The sequence below is a fragment of the Triticum aestivum genome, chromosome 6A (assembly GCF_018294505.1).
Source record: "Triticum aestivum cultivar Chinese Spring chromosome 6A, IWGSC CS RefSeq v2.1, whole genome shotgun sequence".
Classification (NCBI taxonomy): domain Eukaryota; kingdom Viridiplantae; phylum Streptophyta; class Magnoliopsida; order Poales; family Poaceae; genus Triticum; species Triticum aestivum.
The window spans coordinates 573,934,337-573,950,028 of record NC_057809.1 but is presented as its reverse complement, the minus strand read 5'-3'; the positions used below and the strand labels follow the sequence as shown (position 1 = coordinate 573,950,028).

Sequence of the window (15,692 nt, the reverse complement as noted above, 5' to 3'; positions counted from 1 at the left end):
GTGAGGAGTTTGATGTCTGTTGACTGGATCTGGTTATACTACTCAAAGCTCAACCACTAACTCGCAACGTCTCAAGCCTACCCAGATTTCTTTCAGTCAGCTGAAAGCGTTGGTCGGGTGCTTCGGCACAGCGTTGTTTCTTACGAACTTCGCCGCTGAGGAGGATCGATAAACTAGCTGAACCCTATGCACGGTCGATGCCATGCTGTAAATAGAGGTGGAATGCCCCATTTTAGTATGTGTATGCGCATCAGGTGCAAGTGCTATTTTGATAAGATCTCATCATATTTTCTGCTGAACTGCAAGGGCCAGCATCTTCATGCTCGTTGTTGTCCACTAAGTCCCATAAAGAATAGTTGGTGTTTACTTTGGCAGAGTCCCATAAAGAATAGTTGGTGTTTGTAGCAATGTTTTCTTTTCTTTTCAGGTTCAGTAAAAAAGGCCCAACTGCATGTGTCTGGTGATTAAGACAACACTCGGTGACCCTGTTCTACTCCCTATGATCCATATTAGTTGACCCTGGTCGTACTAACTTTCCACTAAACCGGTGTCAATTAATTTGGTTTGGGGAAGTACTTATTTTGTGCTTATGCACATAAAAATAGACATAGCATTTCAGACGAATTCCATTGATTCCAGGCCTATGTGGACCAACTTGCCATTGGTGCTATTTGACATTTATGAACATCTTGTGCTGAAATATCAAAAGGTTAGGCCTCACTGCTCTCCCTGGTTGGGGAACTGCAAAGCAAATCGGCAGTTTGTTTGTTCAGTTGCAACAACTAATACAGTATTAGTACTACCCTACTGCAAACAGAGTAACATGCATGTAGTTTCTAGGTGCAAGTAATAAAACCACCCTCATTGCTCCATTCCTAGTCGGTTGCTTCGATAGTTAAGCAATCTAAGTGAAAGTACGCACTGTTGAACATTACAGCGCTTTCCTGACTGTTGGAACTCTAGACTGACACCGACTTCAACATGGCATTACTGATTTAGAGGTTCTACGATGTAGAGCTCCTTTGACAACTTTACTTCCCGTGGGTGCAAATGGCGTGGTAAGGTAGAAAGGGTGTTCATGACACATCCTTGCTAGTCTATTTTCTCTTTTGGGCTTTTCATTTGATATTTCATTTATTTTGTGAAATGTTCCAGGTATATTATAAAAGTTCACCAGAAACAAAACACCTGAACATATAAAAATGACATCCATGTCCCTAGACCACCGAACTACCACTATCGTCGCCAGAACGAGCCGCCGACACACCATTGTCGCCGCTCCTCTATCAAAGCCGGTTTGACCTTGTTGACGACAAGCGATAAGTCTTTGTACATGTGCCCCTAAGGACCAGCACCCTAAAGTCACAATCATCGTCATTGAACACTTGAATAGATACGAAGTATCTGACACCAAATCTCGTCACATACGAGAAACCCTAACCTCACCGTCCCAAGGAGACGGCAGAAATCTATGCTGGAGCTCCGTCGACTACGTCCAGACCGACGAACTCGAGGAGGATCAGAGCCCAAAAGACAAACTCGAAGAGAAAGCACCGCCATCCGCCCGATACCGACCTGCAAGGACTAAAAACCCCTTGGCTAAACTACTAGCCGGAGCGGAGGCACCGATCGAGATTCCCCTCCATCCCATGAACCACTAGAGTAGCATGCAGAAGCAACGTGAATCCACGGGCTCGCCGGTGAAGAGTGGAGAGGGAAGAGTTTACCCTAGCCTCAAAGGATAGAGGAAGCGGTATATATGTCGGTTTTCTCTATTTTTCATTTTATTTGGTTGACTATTCAAGCTAGTTGACTTCCTTTGACTAAACTTTAGTAGTAGTATATAGAATGCGTATAAGCAATGTCAATATTATCCCAACAATCCCTATTTGGGTGTATTACTCCAAAGAATTAAACAATAGAAACAACATCAAAGATTTACCTTTGATCACTCACAGTTCTCTAGAATATTCATAATTTTTAGTAGCCTAAATTTGCACTTGCACACTGCCAACTTCGTCAAAACTTAGCAGCAGTTTTTGATGGAAATCAGTAGGATGAGTGTAGGTCCAAGTTGCAATGACTAACAAGTATGGTAGTATGCCTGACTGTTGCCCTAAAAAAAGCACTTGAGTGCGTTTTTTTTACTGCACTTGTTTGGTTCTTGCCATGCATGACAGGCAGGAGAAACTGGCCACCAGAGGGAGACCAGCAGCTGACCGTCTGAAACCGAAGCCATTCTGGGCCGAACACTTCGCAACCTCCTGAACGCACTCGCGCCCCTCCCCCTTTTAGCCGCCCTTCCCTCGCTCCCTCCTCTGCCACTCCCAACACGGACGGCACGCCCACGCCTCCGCCTCGGCTTCGGCTTCCCCCCTCCCTCACCTCACTCACCAGCGCGGGCGCCATGAAGAAGAGGCACACCCCAGCGAGCTGCCGCGGCGGCGGCGAAGGCGTCCGCTGCGGCGTCGCGCTGCTCCTCGCGGCGCTGGTCCTGTCCGGCGACGTCGCCGGCGCCACCTCCTTCAACTACAAGGACGCGCTCACCAAGTCGATCATGTTCCTCGAGGCGCAGCGCTCCGGGAAGCTGCCGCCCGACAACCGCATCAAGTGGCGCGGCGACTCCGGCATGGAGGACGGCAAGCTCGCCCATGTACGTATTGCGTGCGTTATTGCCGCCGCTGATCTCCCTCTCTCCGCTTAATTTCGTTCCTTCGCTTCCATACGTGCTGCCTGCATGCATGAGTTTCTTGGTTTGGTCGATCATGTCCGTCGTGCGTGCATTCATGTTGAATGCATGCATGTGTTAAAGATGGGTGCGGCGTTCATGGCGTACGTTATGAAATCGCCATGCCCGCTTGATTCACGCACATATAACTGCTAATTAATGTCCATGGGCGTTCAAGTCCGTTGAGCTATTTTTGAGCTAAAACCAGTGATGAAACGTCGTCTCACAATTTGATCTAGTTTGCATGCATGCATTTCAAGCAGCTGATGTATGGACACGGATTTTTCCTAACCCGTTGTGCCGCAACTTATATCCTTACCGTTCATCCAGCATGTTGTCCAATCGATGTGGCCCATCCTGGTGTCAGCCATGCATGTATTCGACGAGGAGATGATATTCTAGTGCATGTATATGAAGCCCTATAGAACTAGATTCCCTTGGGCCCACCAAAGCATATCCCACCGTGCTGCACCTCTTCTAACACAAAATTACACAACAAACAAATATATCATCATAACTTATAAATAAATTATGCAAATTTAAATTCATTTATGTATTTGAGTTTCTCATGGCCAGCTCTACAAAACAAGTCCAATATGCATATATTTCATAAATTGTTGATTCGGTTATTATTGCAAACCCAAGACAAAACTAAATTGTGAATGGCTAAAAAATAAGTTCCATAAACTCTATATCAAAGTTCAGACAAGCTTTTTATATAGTTTTTGGGTTCCAAATAGCAAAGTTCTTTACTATTTCTAACAAAGTGCGGATCTACTATTCAGAAAGTTCTTCAACTCCTGATTCTTTTAATTTAATATTTGAGAATAAAAAGAAAAGTTCTTCACTGTTTTCAGCAAAGTTTACCAATTCTCTGAAAGTTCTTTAGAGTTTGAAGTTAAAGTTCAAGTAGGGAAAACATAAAATTCTTCGGTAGTTCAACTTCAAAGGCCCCAACTTATGGTAAAATTCGGATATATCTCGTACATACTAGTTCACCGTGTGTAGAACAAAATCTCTCGTACATACAGCCGCACATAGATCTTTTTTGATCCATAAAAGAAAGGCACGCAATACCATATCTTTCAGCACATCTTCCCTCCTATATTCACCGAATCAAAAAAAGTTAAATCTCTTCTTCTGTCCCTCATATAGATCAAATCTTCACACGGTGAATAAAAGCAAGCAAGAAAAAATGCATCACACTTTCTGCAGCTTAAGAAGCATCGACACATGACATAAACAATTATCCACGAAAATGCATCGGAGTGAGGATTCAAAATCAAGATAGAGGAAGAACCCACAACCACAAAATCCACTGCATGAAATCTACAGATTTAATCTACGAATCCATGGAAAGAGCTGCTCTAACCCAATGCATACGCATGCACAGCAGCAAATGCTACTGGTCTCATGTATGCATGCACATCGGAGCTCATCTGATCTTGGGGCCTTGAAGCTGAGGACGGGGGGCAGAAGAGGTGGCCGCGCTGGTGGAGGAGCAGGTTGGAGAAGTAGACCACTGGAGCAGTGAGGGGCGGTGGAGGGGCGGTGGAGGAGCAGGTTGGAGAAGTAGACCACCGGAGCAGTGAGGGGCGGAGCCGTGCCGGTGGCCTGACCCGGATCTGAACAGTGAGGAGGAGAGAAGAGGCGAGAGGGGGGATTCATGGGGTGGGGACTGTGTAGGTCCGTAGGAGTGGGGTACTGTATTTGCAAGGTATAGGAGAGGAAAAAGGATTTCCAGCATGGTCCCGCGTGGGCCAGGCGACATGGATCCAGAGGAGCGCGTGCGGAGAGGATTGCGGTTGCACGCACAACGGGTTAGGAGTCGCCATATTTGCTGATGCATGCAACTCTATAGTGGTCTGAGCAATATCTCGACCAAATAAATCATTGTATAATGTCTCGTTAGTAGCATGTTATAGCGCGATATAGCAGACTAATAGCGTGTATTTTAAGAAGGTCAACTATTTTTTTGTAGCACGTTATTTTTTTTTCATTGTGCATAACGAGAGCGTTCTCATTCGATGAATCAGGTTGATCTAACGGGCGGGTACTACGACGCGGGCGACAACGTGAAGTACGGGCTGCCGCTGGCGTTCACGGTGACGACGCTGGCGTGGGCGGCGCTGGCGTTCAAGCCGGAGCTGCAGACGGCGGGGGAGCTGAAGCACGTGCAGGAGGCCATCAGGTGGGGCACCGACTACATCCTCAAGTGCGCCGCCAAGAAGAACCACATGTGGGTCCAGGTGGGCGACCCCAACCTGGACCACCAGTGCTGGGTCCGCCCCGAGAACATGCCCACGCCCCGCACCCTCTACCAGATCGACGGCAACACCCCCGGCACCGAGATCGCCGCCGAGACCGCCGCCGCCCTCGCCGCCTCCGCCATGGTCTTCCGCAACGACAAGAACTACGCCCGCCGCCTCATGAACAAGGCCAAGCTGCTCTACCAGTTCGCCAGGAGCCACCTCAAGACCTACGACGGCGAGTGCCCCTTCTACTGCTCCTACTCGGGCTACAACGACGAGCTGCTCTGGGCCGCCACCTGGCTCTTCATGGCCACCAAGCGCCAGGTCTACGCCGACTTCATCACCCACGAGGCCATCTCCTCCAGCGTCGCCGAGTTCAGCTGGGACCTCAAGTACCCCGGCGCGCAGATCCTCCTCGCCCCGCACAACATGAACGCCAGCGGCGGCTTGCAGAGCTACAAGACGCAGGCCGACAACTTCGTCTGCGCCGTGCTCCCCGACACCCCCTTCCACCAGGTCTTCATCACCCCCGGCGGCATGATCCACCTCCGCGACGGCGCCAACTCGCAGTACGTCACCGGCACCGCCTTCCTCTTCCTCGTCTACGCCGACTGGCTCCACACCGCCCGCCAGGACGTCATGTGCGGTGCCACGCCCATCAAGCCCGCCAGGCTCAGGGAGTTCGCCAAGCAGCAGATGGACTACCTCCTCGGCGCCAACCCGAGGGGGAGGTCCTACGTCGTCGGCTTCGGGGCCAACCCGCCCACGCAGCCGCACCACCGCGGCGCGTCCACGCCGGTGCTCAAGCCCGGGACGGTCGTCAACTGCGGCATGAGCTTCGGCGACTGGTTCGCGCCCGACCGGCCCAACCCCAACGAGCTCACGGGGGCCATCATGGGCGGGCCCGACGGCGCCGACAACTTCATCGACAAGCGCAACGCGTCGGCGTGCACCGAGCCCTGCACCTACATCAACTCCCTCGCCATCGGCGCGCTCGCCGCGCTCGCCGGACGCGGGCCCAACCTCGTCGCCTCCAAGTCCCACGGATACGATCAGATGTAGTATCGGTTGATTCGTACGTCGTTGAGCCGGCCCGTCGATTCCATGCCACAAACCACATCCACATGCTTGCGTTGCATGCATGTTGACTCCTCGGATAAAGTAGTTTCTTTTTCACTCGCGCTCTCTGTCTCTGCTTCTCAGTTTAATTAGGAAAGTACTACCTTCTTGATTAATTAATTAATTGTGTTACAATTGAGTTAATCCGTACTTTATGACCAAATTGATGTGTAGTATGTGTCAGTTAGTACTCTCTTTGTAAACTAACATAAAAGCGTTTAGATCACTAAAGTAGTAATCTAAACAGTTTTACATTAGTTTCCGAAGGGAGCACTTGTTAACACACCTGACGGCTCGACCGCACCGGCCAGCAAGACACGGGCCCGGCCCAGCCGCGCCCGACGCAGCAACCCGCTCTACTTCGGCCCAGAGTGGCACAACCAGCCCGGCCCAGCCACCGCGACTACTTAAGGCGAACGCTCCTCTCTCCCTCGCCATCCAGTGGATCACGAACGGCGGCGGCGGCACGAACCCTAGTTCTTCTTTCGATCGATCCATTCTTGTAATCCCGTTGTATCAGACTGATTGCTACCGTGAGATAGTAGATCGATCCTTACCACTACTCTGTCCCTAACATCTGGTACCAGTCGCCAGCACAACTCCACTCTTCCGCCCGATCTGGCTCATCTCATCGAAACTCGAGGGATTCGCCACGGTCGTTTCCTCGTCGAAGCCATGGATCCGTTCGCAAAGGCCTACCTCGACAAGCTTACAGCGACGATGGAGGCCAACACCGCGGCTCTCACCGCGGTCACATCCCGCCTCGACGATCTCGTCGCATGGCGGCCGGATCTGGAGCGCCGCGTCTCCGATCTAGGCGACGCGGTCACCGCCCTCCAACAGGCGCGCCCAACCTCCACCACCGACGCCAACGGGGGCGCGCCACCTCTTCACACTACGGCACCACCGCCCGTGCTGCCCTCCGACAACTTGGGCCTGGCGGGAGGCGATGAGGACACCCCTCAAGGGTCTAAGGACCACAGCGACTTCAATTTGCATCGGGGGAGGCCGTCGGTGTCGTTCCAGACGCAGTTGGCCCTCCCGGCCAACGGTCAGATCGAAAACTTACCTTCTCCTTTTGCGCATGCTAGTCAGATGCTTGCGGGTTTGGGACAAGCCCACCCCTCTATCTCGTTTCCGCAATTTACGGGCAAAAATCCGAACATGTGGAAAATGATGTGCGAGCAGTACTTTTCCATGTTTGGCATCCACAAAACCTTCTGGGTTCCCATGGTCGCCCTCAACTTCTCAGGGGCTGCGGCCATTTGGTTACAGTCAGTCCAAAAGAAGCTCAATAGCTTCGATTGGGAGTCTTTTTCTGCCCTATTAACTACTCGATTTGGTCGCGATCGACATCAGTTGCTCATTCGTCAATTCTATACCATTAAACAGACATCCACCGTAGCTGATTTTATCGAGCGCTTTGAGTTAATCATTAATCATTTGAGCTCTTATTCAGACTCGATTCACCCATTTTATTTTCTCACCCATTTTGTGGAAGGATTGCGGGCGGACATTTGAGCGGTGGTCATGGTCCAGCGACCACCCGACCTGGACACGGCCTGTGCCTTGGCGCTACTTCAGGAGGAGGTGGCTGACAACGCGCGTGCGGAGGTGCAGCGCCCCACGCCTACGCGCCCTCCTGACGCGCCGACGAGACCCAATGTACCGCTTCCTATGCCTCTTCCACCGGCGCGCGCGACACCACCAGCTCCAGCCGCGGATCGCCGCGGTACCGATGCCGCGCGAGCTGACTCCACCAAGCTCAAGGCCCTGCGCGACTACCGTCGAGCGTGGGGGCTGTGCTTCAAGTGCGGCGAGCGTTGGGGACCTGACCACACGTGCCCCACGTCAGTCCAACTCCACGTCGTCGAAGAACTTCTGGAGCTCTTCCGCATCGACGCCACGACTGCACCAACCCAGCCGGAGGCCGTCCCAGAAGAAGTGGTCATGGCTATCTCCAAGCCGGCCCTGAATGGGGGTGTATCGAACAAGGCGTTCCAGTTGCGTGCATGGATCCAGGGGCGTGAAGCGTTGATGCTTGTCGACTCCGGCAGCACCACTTCGTTCATCAATGAGCGGCTGGCGACGACCATCCAGGGCGTCCAACCTCTTCCCCGCGCCTATCAAGTACGCGTCGCCGACGGGGGAGCACTCGCCTGCTCTGCAAGTGTGCCACAATGTCAATGGTGCACTCAAGGCCACCAGTTCACGACGGATATGAAGGTGCTGGCGCTTGGGACGCACGATGCAATCTTGGGGATGGACTGGCTCGAGGAGCACAGCCCCATGACGGTCGACTGGCGTGCAAAGTTCATTGAGATGCCGTCACCCGCGGGACCGATTCGCCTCCGTGGGCACGAGTCTAATTCGTCGACTTGCACGGTCATCAACGCCCTTCAACTCCAACAACTCTGCAACTCCGGTGCAATCACTCATATGGCGTTGATCTACGTGACTGCCAGTGAGGACAACAGCAGCGTCACCAACTCACCAGAGATACAAGCAATTCTAGAAGAATTCTCTGATGTGTTCAAGGAGCCAGAAGGGTTACCTCCACATCGCGACTGCGATCACAAGATTCCTCTCATCCCAGGAGCCCAGCCGGTGAACATCCGGCCCTATCGACACAAGCCAGAGCATAAGAAGGAAATTGATGCTCAGGTAGAGGAACTGCTTCGCAAAGGGATTATTCGGAAGAGTACCAGTCCTTTCTGCTCACCAGCTATCCTCGTCAAGAAGAAAGACGGAACGTGGAGACTCTGCATCGATTACAGACATCTCAATGCCATCACCTACATTGCCAAGTACCCCGTGCCCATCATCGAGGAATTACTGGATGAGTTACATGGTGCGGCATGGTTCTCCAAGTTGGACCTGCGCTCAGGATATCACCAGATCCGTTTGGCAGAGGGTGAAGAGTACAAGACCGCGTTTCAGACGCACTCAGGCCACTACGAATTCTTGGTGGTCTCTTTCGGGTTAGCGGGTGGACCGGCCACATTCAACGGATCTCTCACAACTACACTCAAACCAGTCGACCGCAAGTGCGTTCTCCTCTTCTTCGACGATATCCTGGTGTTCAGCAAGACTCTGCGAGACTACATCAGTCACCTGCGACAAGTCCTGCAACTCTTGCACCGGGACCAATGGCGGGTGAAGATGTCCATGTCTGAATTCGGACAGCGCAGCCTATCATACCTTGGGCACGTCATCAGTGACCGTGGGGTATCCATAGAACCTACGAAGATCCAAGCAGTGTCCAACTGGACGACACCATCAGATGTCAAGGCGGTCCGCAGCTTCTTGGGACTAGCTGGGTACTATCGAAGATTCGTCAAGAACTTCGGAATCATAGCTCGGCCACTATTCAATCTTCTCAAAAAAGGGGCACCATTCGTCTGGACACCAGCCACCGACACAGCATTCCAGCTGCTCAAGCAACATCTGATCGAAGCACCAGTTCTGGCACTGCCCAACTTCGCCAAACCTTTCGTGATCGAGACCGACGCACGTGACAAAGGGATAGGGGCGGTACTGCAGCAGGAGGGTCACCCGATCGCTTACATGAGCAAAGCTCTGAGCCCCCGATACCAAGGTCTCTCGACCTATGAGAAAGAATATTTGGCAGTCATTGTAGCTGTCGACCAGTGGCGCCCATATCTCCAGCATGCGGAGTTTACCATACTCACTGATTAGCGCAGCTTGACACACCTGACAGAGCAGAGGCTTTCGACGCCATGGCAGCAGCGAGCCTTCACTAAACTGCTGGGACTCCGATACGTCATCAAGTACAAAAAAGGGGGCGAAAACACAGCATCGGATGCCTTGTCCAGAGCAACAATAACTGAAGTGCTGCACACAATCAGTGTGTGCCAACCAGCATGGCTCGAAGATATTCTCGCCATCTACAACACCAATCCTCAAGCGCAGAGACTCCTTGAGCAACTGGCGGTTCGCGAGGACCCCAAGGGAAGATTCCAACTGCAGAATGGGTTACTCCACTTCAGGGGCCGCATCTGGCTGGGAGGAACAACAGCTATGCAGCAGCGCATCATCGCAGCCTTCCACGACAGCCCCATGGGGGGCCACTCTGGCTTCCCAGTGACCTACCGACGCATCCGCAGGCTGTTTGCCTAGCCCAAGATGAAGGCGCATGTGCAGCAATAAGTGCGTTGCTGTCAGATCTGACAACAAGCCAAACCAGACTGCACTGCTTCGCCGGGTCTGCTGATGCCATTACCAATTCCAAAAGAATCATGGGATCTAATCACCATGGACTTCGTGGACGGCTTGCCACAATCGGGTCAGTACAACTGCTTGCTCGTGGTGGTCGACAAAAGGACCCGGTTCGCCCATTTCCTTCCCTGGCCCATCCTTACACAGCGGCAAAAGTGGCCGTCCTCTACATGCAACAGTTGTACAAGCTGCACGGATTCCCGGGAGCTACTGTATCTGACCGTGACCCAGTTTTCACCAGCCATTTTTGGCAAGAACTGTTCAAATATGCAGGAACAGAACTGCGCATGAGCACGGCGAATCATCCGCAGACGGACGGCCAAACCGAGCGGGTGAACCAGTGCATTGAAACTTATCTGCGCTGCTTCGTTCAAGCGTGCCCGAAGAGATGGAGCTTTTGGGTACCTTTGGCACAATTCTGGTACAACTCATCACACCACTCTGCCATCGGGATGACGCTGTTCAAGGCCATGTTTGGAAGGGAACCTCGGCACTGGGGGATCACGGCATCGACCTCGTCATCAGTACCAGCTTTGCAAACTTGGCTCGAGGAGCGGGCAGTGATGCAGGACCTTATTCAACAACAACTCCATCGGGCGCGCCAGATCATGCAAGACCAGGCGAACAAGAAGCGTTCCTTTCGCCAATTCCAGGTCGGTGATCACGTCTTCCTCAAACTGCAGCCTTACATCCAAACCTCGGTGGCCCCAAGAGCAAACCACAAGCTCAGTTACAAGTACTACGGCCCGTTCAAGATCATCGGCAAGATCAATGATGTCGCCTACAAACTGCAACTTCCCCCTGAAGCAGCAGTGCACCCAGTCTTCCATGTGTCCCAACTTCGGCAAGCACTCCTTCCAGGCACCACGGCATCTCCAACACTACCAGCAACTGCAGGCGACACAGCAATCCCGATCAAGATTCTTCAGACAAGATGGCGCAAGAAGAACGAGATCATGATCGAGCAAGTCCAAGTCCAATGGTCAGCGGGCGCAGCTCTCGACATCACCTGGGGGGATCGCCAAGCACTCCAAGCACGCTTCCCTCATGCGGAGGCTTGGGGGCAAGCCTCGTCTCAAGGAGGAGGGGATGTTAACACCCCTGACGGCTCGACCACACCGGCCAGCAAGACACGGGCCCGGCCCAGCCGCGCCCGACGCAGCAACCCGCTCTACTTCGGCCCAGAGTGGCACAACCAGCCCGGCCCAGCCACCGCGACTACTTAAGGCGAACGCTCCTCTCTCCCTCGCCATCCAGTGGATCACGAACGGCGGCGGTGGCACGAACCCTAGTTCTTCTTTCGATCGATCCATTCTTGTAATCCCGTTGTATCAGACTGATTGCTACTGTGAGATAGTAGATCGATCCTTACCACTACTCTGTCCCTAACAACACTTGATTAATTATCTCGCATTCAGACTAATTAAGTATTTCAATTTTACACTAATTCTTGATTCACTAAGCTCTCTGGGATTGGAGCTCTCTACCGAATTTCATGTTTGCCCCGATTTTGACTGGGTCGTGCGTTGGAAGCACTCCATGCGTCCGTAATTTATGACCAAAATATAATGAATGCGCTTCAGTTTATTGATATCCAGCTTAAAATGTATGTGCATAGTTTTGGATGGTCGTCTCCGCGGATATGGTGTCTAGTTTACGGATTAGCATTGGAGATGCCTTAAGATGCATGTATGTAGGCTACTATAACTCCTCAACAATGTAAGTGCAAAGATTGCTAATAGAACGCTAGTGTAGCAACAAAATTGGATATCTTTATATAACTTCTTATTGATATGGTTACATGCATGAGCAGCATTACAGTGAAACTTTACTAAAATAATCAAATACTTTGACCTATAAAACTGCAATACTAAATTGCTAATCCTTTATATATACTCTCTTCGTTCAAAAGTAAGTGGCGGGGTTTTAGTCTAAAAGCACGACACTTATTTTTTAAATTTGAATGGAGGGAGTATAACCTATTATTATCAATATATATGATTACATGGGCAGTACCAAATTAGCAATCTTTTTTTTTTGACGGACCAATCCTCTCTCTTTTTTTTCCTTTTTTTTTGAGGGAACAATCTTTATTCCTTTTTTTGAGGGACCAATCCTTGTTTCAAAGACTCGATCAGAAGTACTGTTTCAGTCCAACGCTGCAGGAATTTAGATTGTCGACGACGTAGTGCTGGTGCAGGCCATGAAGCAGGCCTCGGTGTCTCTCCACGTCGCCGCCCAACTCACTGTACTTGAGCCGCATGAAGACCTGCAGCGCGTGCACGCCGGCGGCAGCCGCGAGGCGAGGGCTCCCCAACGGCGGATGGAAGCCGAGGTGATCAGCCATGCGCTCCAGCCCCAGCGGCATGGCCGGGCAGTCGGCCGCCATCCTCGCGACGTCGTAGACCTGGTCGCCGAGGTAACGCCGAACGGCGCCGACGAACCCGGCCATGTCCTTCGGCAGCGGGGCGCCGCCGGTGACAATCTTGAGGAGGTACGCAATGTGGTACGCCCCGGCGTAGGTGATCCACGATCGCGCGGCACACCGAGGGTCGAACAGGCCGGAACGCAGCAGCTTCTCCCTGAGCATCTTGGCGCTGAGGCCGCGGACACGGAGCCTGTCCACATCGAGGCCGCGGCCGGTGAGGTACGCGAGGGAGCCCTCGTCGTGCGGGTCGGACACGGGGCAGAAGTCGCGGAGGTTGAACTCCCACGCGCCGAGGTGCCGGCCGTGGCCGTCGCGGAGCGCGATGCCGACCTGGAGCGGCTTCAGCGCGTCCACGTTGGCCTTCACGACGGCGTAGCGCTCCTCCACGGTGAGGATGTTGTGGTTCCGGTCCGCGTGGTGGACGAGGCCCGGGTAGTGCACGTCGACGGCGACGTACCGGGCGTTCCAGGCCAGGTGGCAGAGCTTGTCAGATTCCTCCCTGAAGTTCCACGCCCACACAGAGCGCACCGGCACCGCGGACGACGGCACGGGAACTGCTGCATGGAAGTAGAACGGCGGCGGCTGCATTGGGGACGTCTGGTAGAAAGGCATCGGCGGCGGCGGAAACATGGGGAACATACCGGCGGTTGGGTTCATGCAGATCGGTCGTTGCCTCGACCTCCATGAGCCGGCTGCTGAGCTCGCTTTGTAATACAGAGATACAGAGGGGTTGGATCAGGGTCGTAGACTCGTAGTTGGACTCGGAGACAGGACACGAATCGGCCCGTGATTTGGAGAAGCTAGCTAGCGCCCGGTGCGTGCTCTAATTCGGAGAAGCTAGCTAGCGCGCGCCCGGATCTCCTTCACCGTAAAGGAAGAAGAAGAGTTCACAAGGATGGCTTCGCTGTTGCTCAGATCTGCCGCAGGCCGCGTTCTTGGGCGATCAATCCCGCTAGGGCTAGGCTCCTTCCGTCGGAGCCCAGGCCGGTTCCTCTCCGGTGGTGCTCAGAGGATCGAATCCAAGGTGCGTACGTAATCCCATCTTTCCTCCCCCCCTAATGTATGTATTCCCCATGTTCTGTCTTGCTCTAGGGTTTCAGTGATTCGCGAAATTTATTGTTAATAGATGTGATCTAACTATGCGCTGTTGCAAAATTACGTGCTAAAGGTAGTACCTCTTAATGTCATCTCTTCGTCCTCCTGATTATTTCTCCTTCATATACCTCCTTTCAGCTTCGGTTCGTTGTTCGGGTCTAGCTGAATCAGCTTCTTAAGCTGTGAAATATTTGCAAAACAGTTATTACTGTGCGTACAAGATGTGCCATGACAAACTAGCAGAATGGAATGCCTATTTTTATATAGTAATTTATTAAAGTTTAATAATACTTTCGTTTGTTTACATCATTCTTGCTCAAACTGCACCCACTCCCCCGAGACCCGTCTTGAGATAGCATTGGAGAAGTATTGCGAGAACTTGCAAAAGGCACATGAAGCAACTCTAAGTTTGCTAGAACAGGAGAAACGGTAAGTGAATTCATCATCTGTAGTTTTTCGATCGGTTCCCTTTTCTCCTGATAGTGGAACCCGGTCCTTCTCTGTCATTTAAATTTTGTATTTGTTTTCTTTTTAATTCGCAGCTTCGAGCAACAGGAGCAACGACAAATGTTGTTATTTTTTCTCTTACTTCCCGCTGGTGCTGGATTTTTAATATCTGGTCCAGACAAGAAGAAGGAAACACCCGAGGAGGCCATTGAAACCTCTACTTAGCGAAGTTTGTGGCGTTTTGATTTGTACATTGAACTACGTTCTTATGCAGAGTTGATAATTGTGAGCTTACTGTGTGGAACTATGACAAGTTTTAAGTGCAATAATACTAGAAACGGGTAAAGCTGTCTAGTCGCATCACTAGAAATTATTTAGTCTTAACTCAATTCTCAGAATTATTGATTGGAGAAGTATAATCGTGTTGTAGGAGAGGGTTTGACTTAGAGAGGCGCCTCCCCCGATCCCACCCCTGTTGATCGTTCGATCCCACTTAATCCCAACCCCTCTTTTGATCCTACAAAAGGTTTCCCCTCGATTCCTTCTTGGATATCTTTGGTGTGGTTCACGCCTATTGGATCTGATGTTTCACAAACTAGATCCTACTATCTATTTTTCTGTGGATTTTGCGGGCTCGTTGTGGACTCTGCGGCCGTAGCTCACCGTGCTTAGTAAACCTCCGTACTCCATCGATCCAAGAACCATGCGGCGGGAGACGGGTGGGGAAGAAGAAAGGCGGTCGTACAATGGGGAGTGGGCCATGAGGAAGGCATGCCGTGAAGAACGACGATGGAAAGAGTGGGGTCAGGAGAGTTGGTCGGGTATGGGGGTTTGGTGGGGTTTAGGGTAGGGCCGTGTGTCTACGTTGTCGGGTGAATATTTTAGACATCCTCATTTTTTCGCGTGGAACTTTTAGACTGCCATGACAAGAAATATGCATCTTTGGGTGGGGGGTGGGGGGTGGGGGTGGGGGTGATTAAACTCTCCTTAATTTAACCGCCGTTGTCTCCTATGCCTCCAACTCACCACCACCGAACGGGCACTACCACTACCAACTAGAACGGACACTATCTAGGTCCAGTACTGATAGTGCTCCTTCGGTGGTCTAGGTGTTTTTGTACTTCTGATGAACTTTTATAATAGATCTGGATCTTTTCACACACAAAAGCAAAAAGAAAAATGAAATGTCAAACGGAAAGCCCAAAAGAGAAAATAGGAGGATGAGTTATGAATACCGTTTCTACTTTCTACCAAGGTAAGTAAAGTTGTCGAAGGAACTCTACATCGTAGAACCTCTCCAAGTCAGGAATGCCATGGTGAGGTCGGTCTAGAGTTCCAACAATCAGGAAAACACCCTAATGTTCAGCAGTGCCTACTTTCCACT

At 51.7% G+C, this 15,692-nt stretch overlaps 2 protein-coding genes across 2 annotated transcripts; one reads left to right on the top strand and one right to left on the bottom strand.

The window, feature by feature from the left end:
• The first annotated feature begins 2,337 nt into the window (after positions 1–2,337).
• On the top strand, positions 2,338–6,196 carry LOC123131085 (endoglucanase 8). The gene is made up of 2 exons (XM_044550849.1): positions 2,338–2,653; positions 4,765–6,196. Exons 1-2 carry the CDS (start codon positions 2,408–2,410, stop codon positions 6,040–6,042), a joined length of 1,524 nt encoding a protein of 507 aa, XP_044406784.1. The 5' UTR covers positions 2,338–2,407; the 3' UTR covers positions 6,043–6,196.
• Positions 6,197–12,224: 6,028 nt separating this feature from the next.
• On the bottom strand, positions 12,225–13,784 carry LOC123131084 (probable CCR4-associated factor 1 homolog 11). Its single transcript, XM_044550848.1, has one exon. The coding sequence runs from the start codon at positions 13,421–13,423 to the stop codon at positions 12,473–12,475; it is 951 nt and encodes a 316-aa protein (XP_044406783.1). The 5' UTR covers positions 13,424–13,784; the 3' UTR covers positions 12,225–12,472.
• Between the last annotated feature and the right edge of the window lie 1,908 nt (positions 13,785–15,692).

Bases quoted from the DNA above. Each gene is read 5' to 3' on its own strand.
- LOC123131085 (XM_044550849.1), top strand. From the start codon at position 2,408: ATGAAGAAGAGGCACACCCCAGCGAGCTGCCGCGGCGGCGGCGAAGGC. The intron at 2,654-4,764 runs GTACGTATTGCG...TCGATGAATCAG, and splicing joins AGGACGGCAAGCTCGCCCAT to GTTGATCTAACGGGCGGGTA.
- LOC123131084 (XM_044550848.1), bottom strand. From the start codon at position 13,423: ATGAACCCAACCGCCGGTATGTTCCCCATGTTTCCGCCGCCGCCGATG.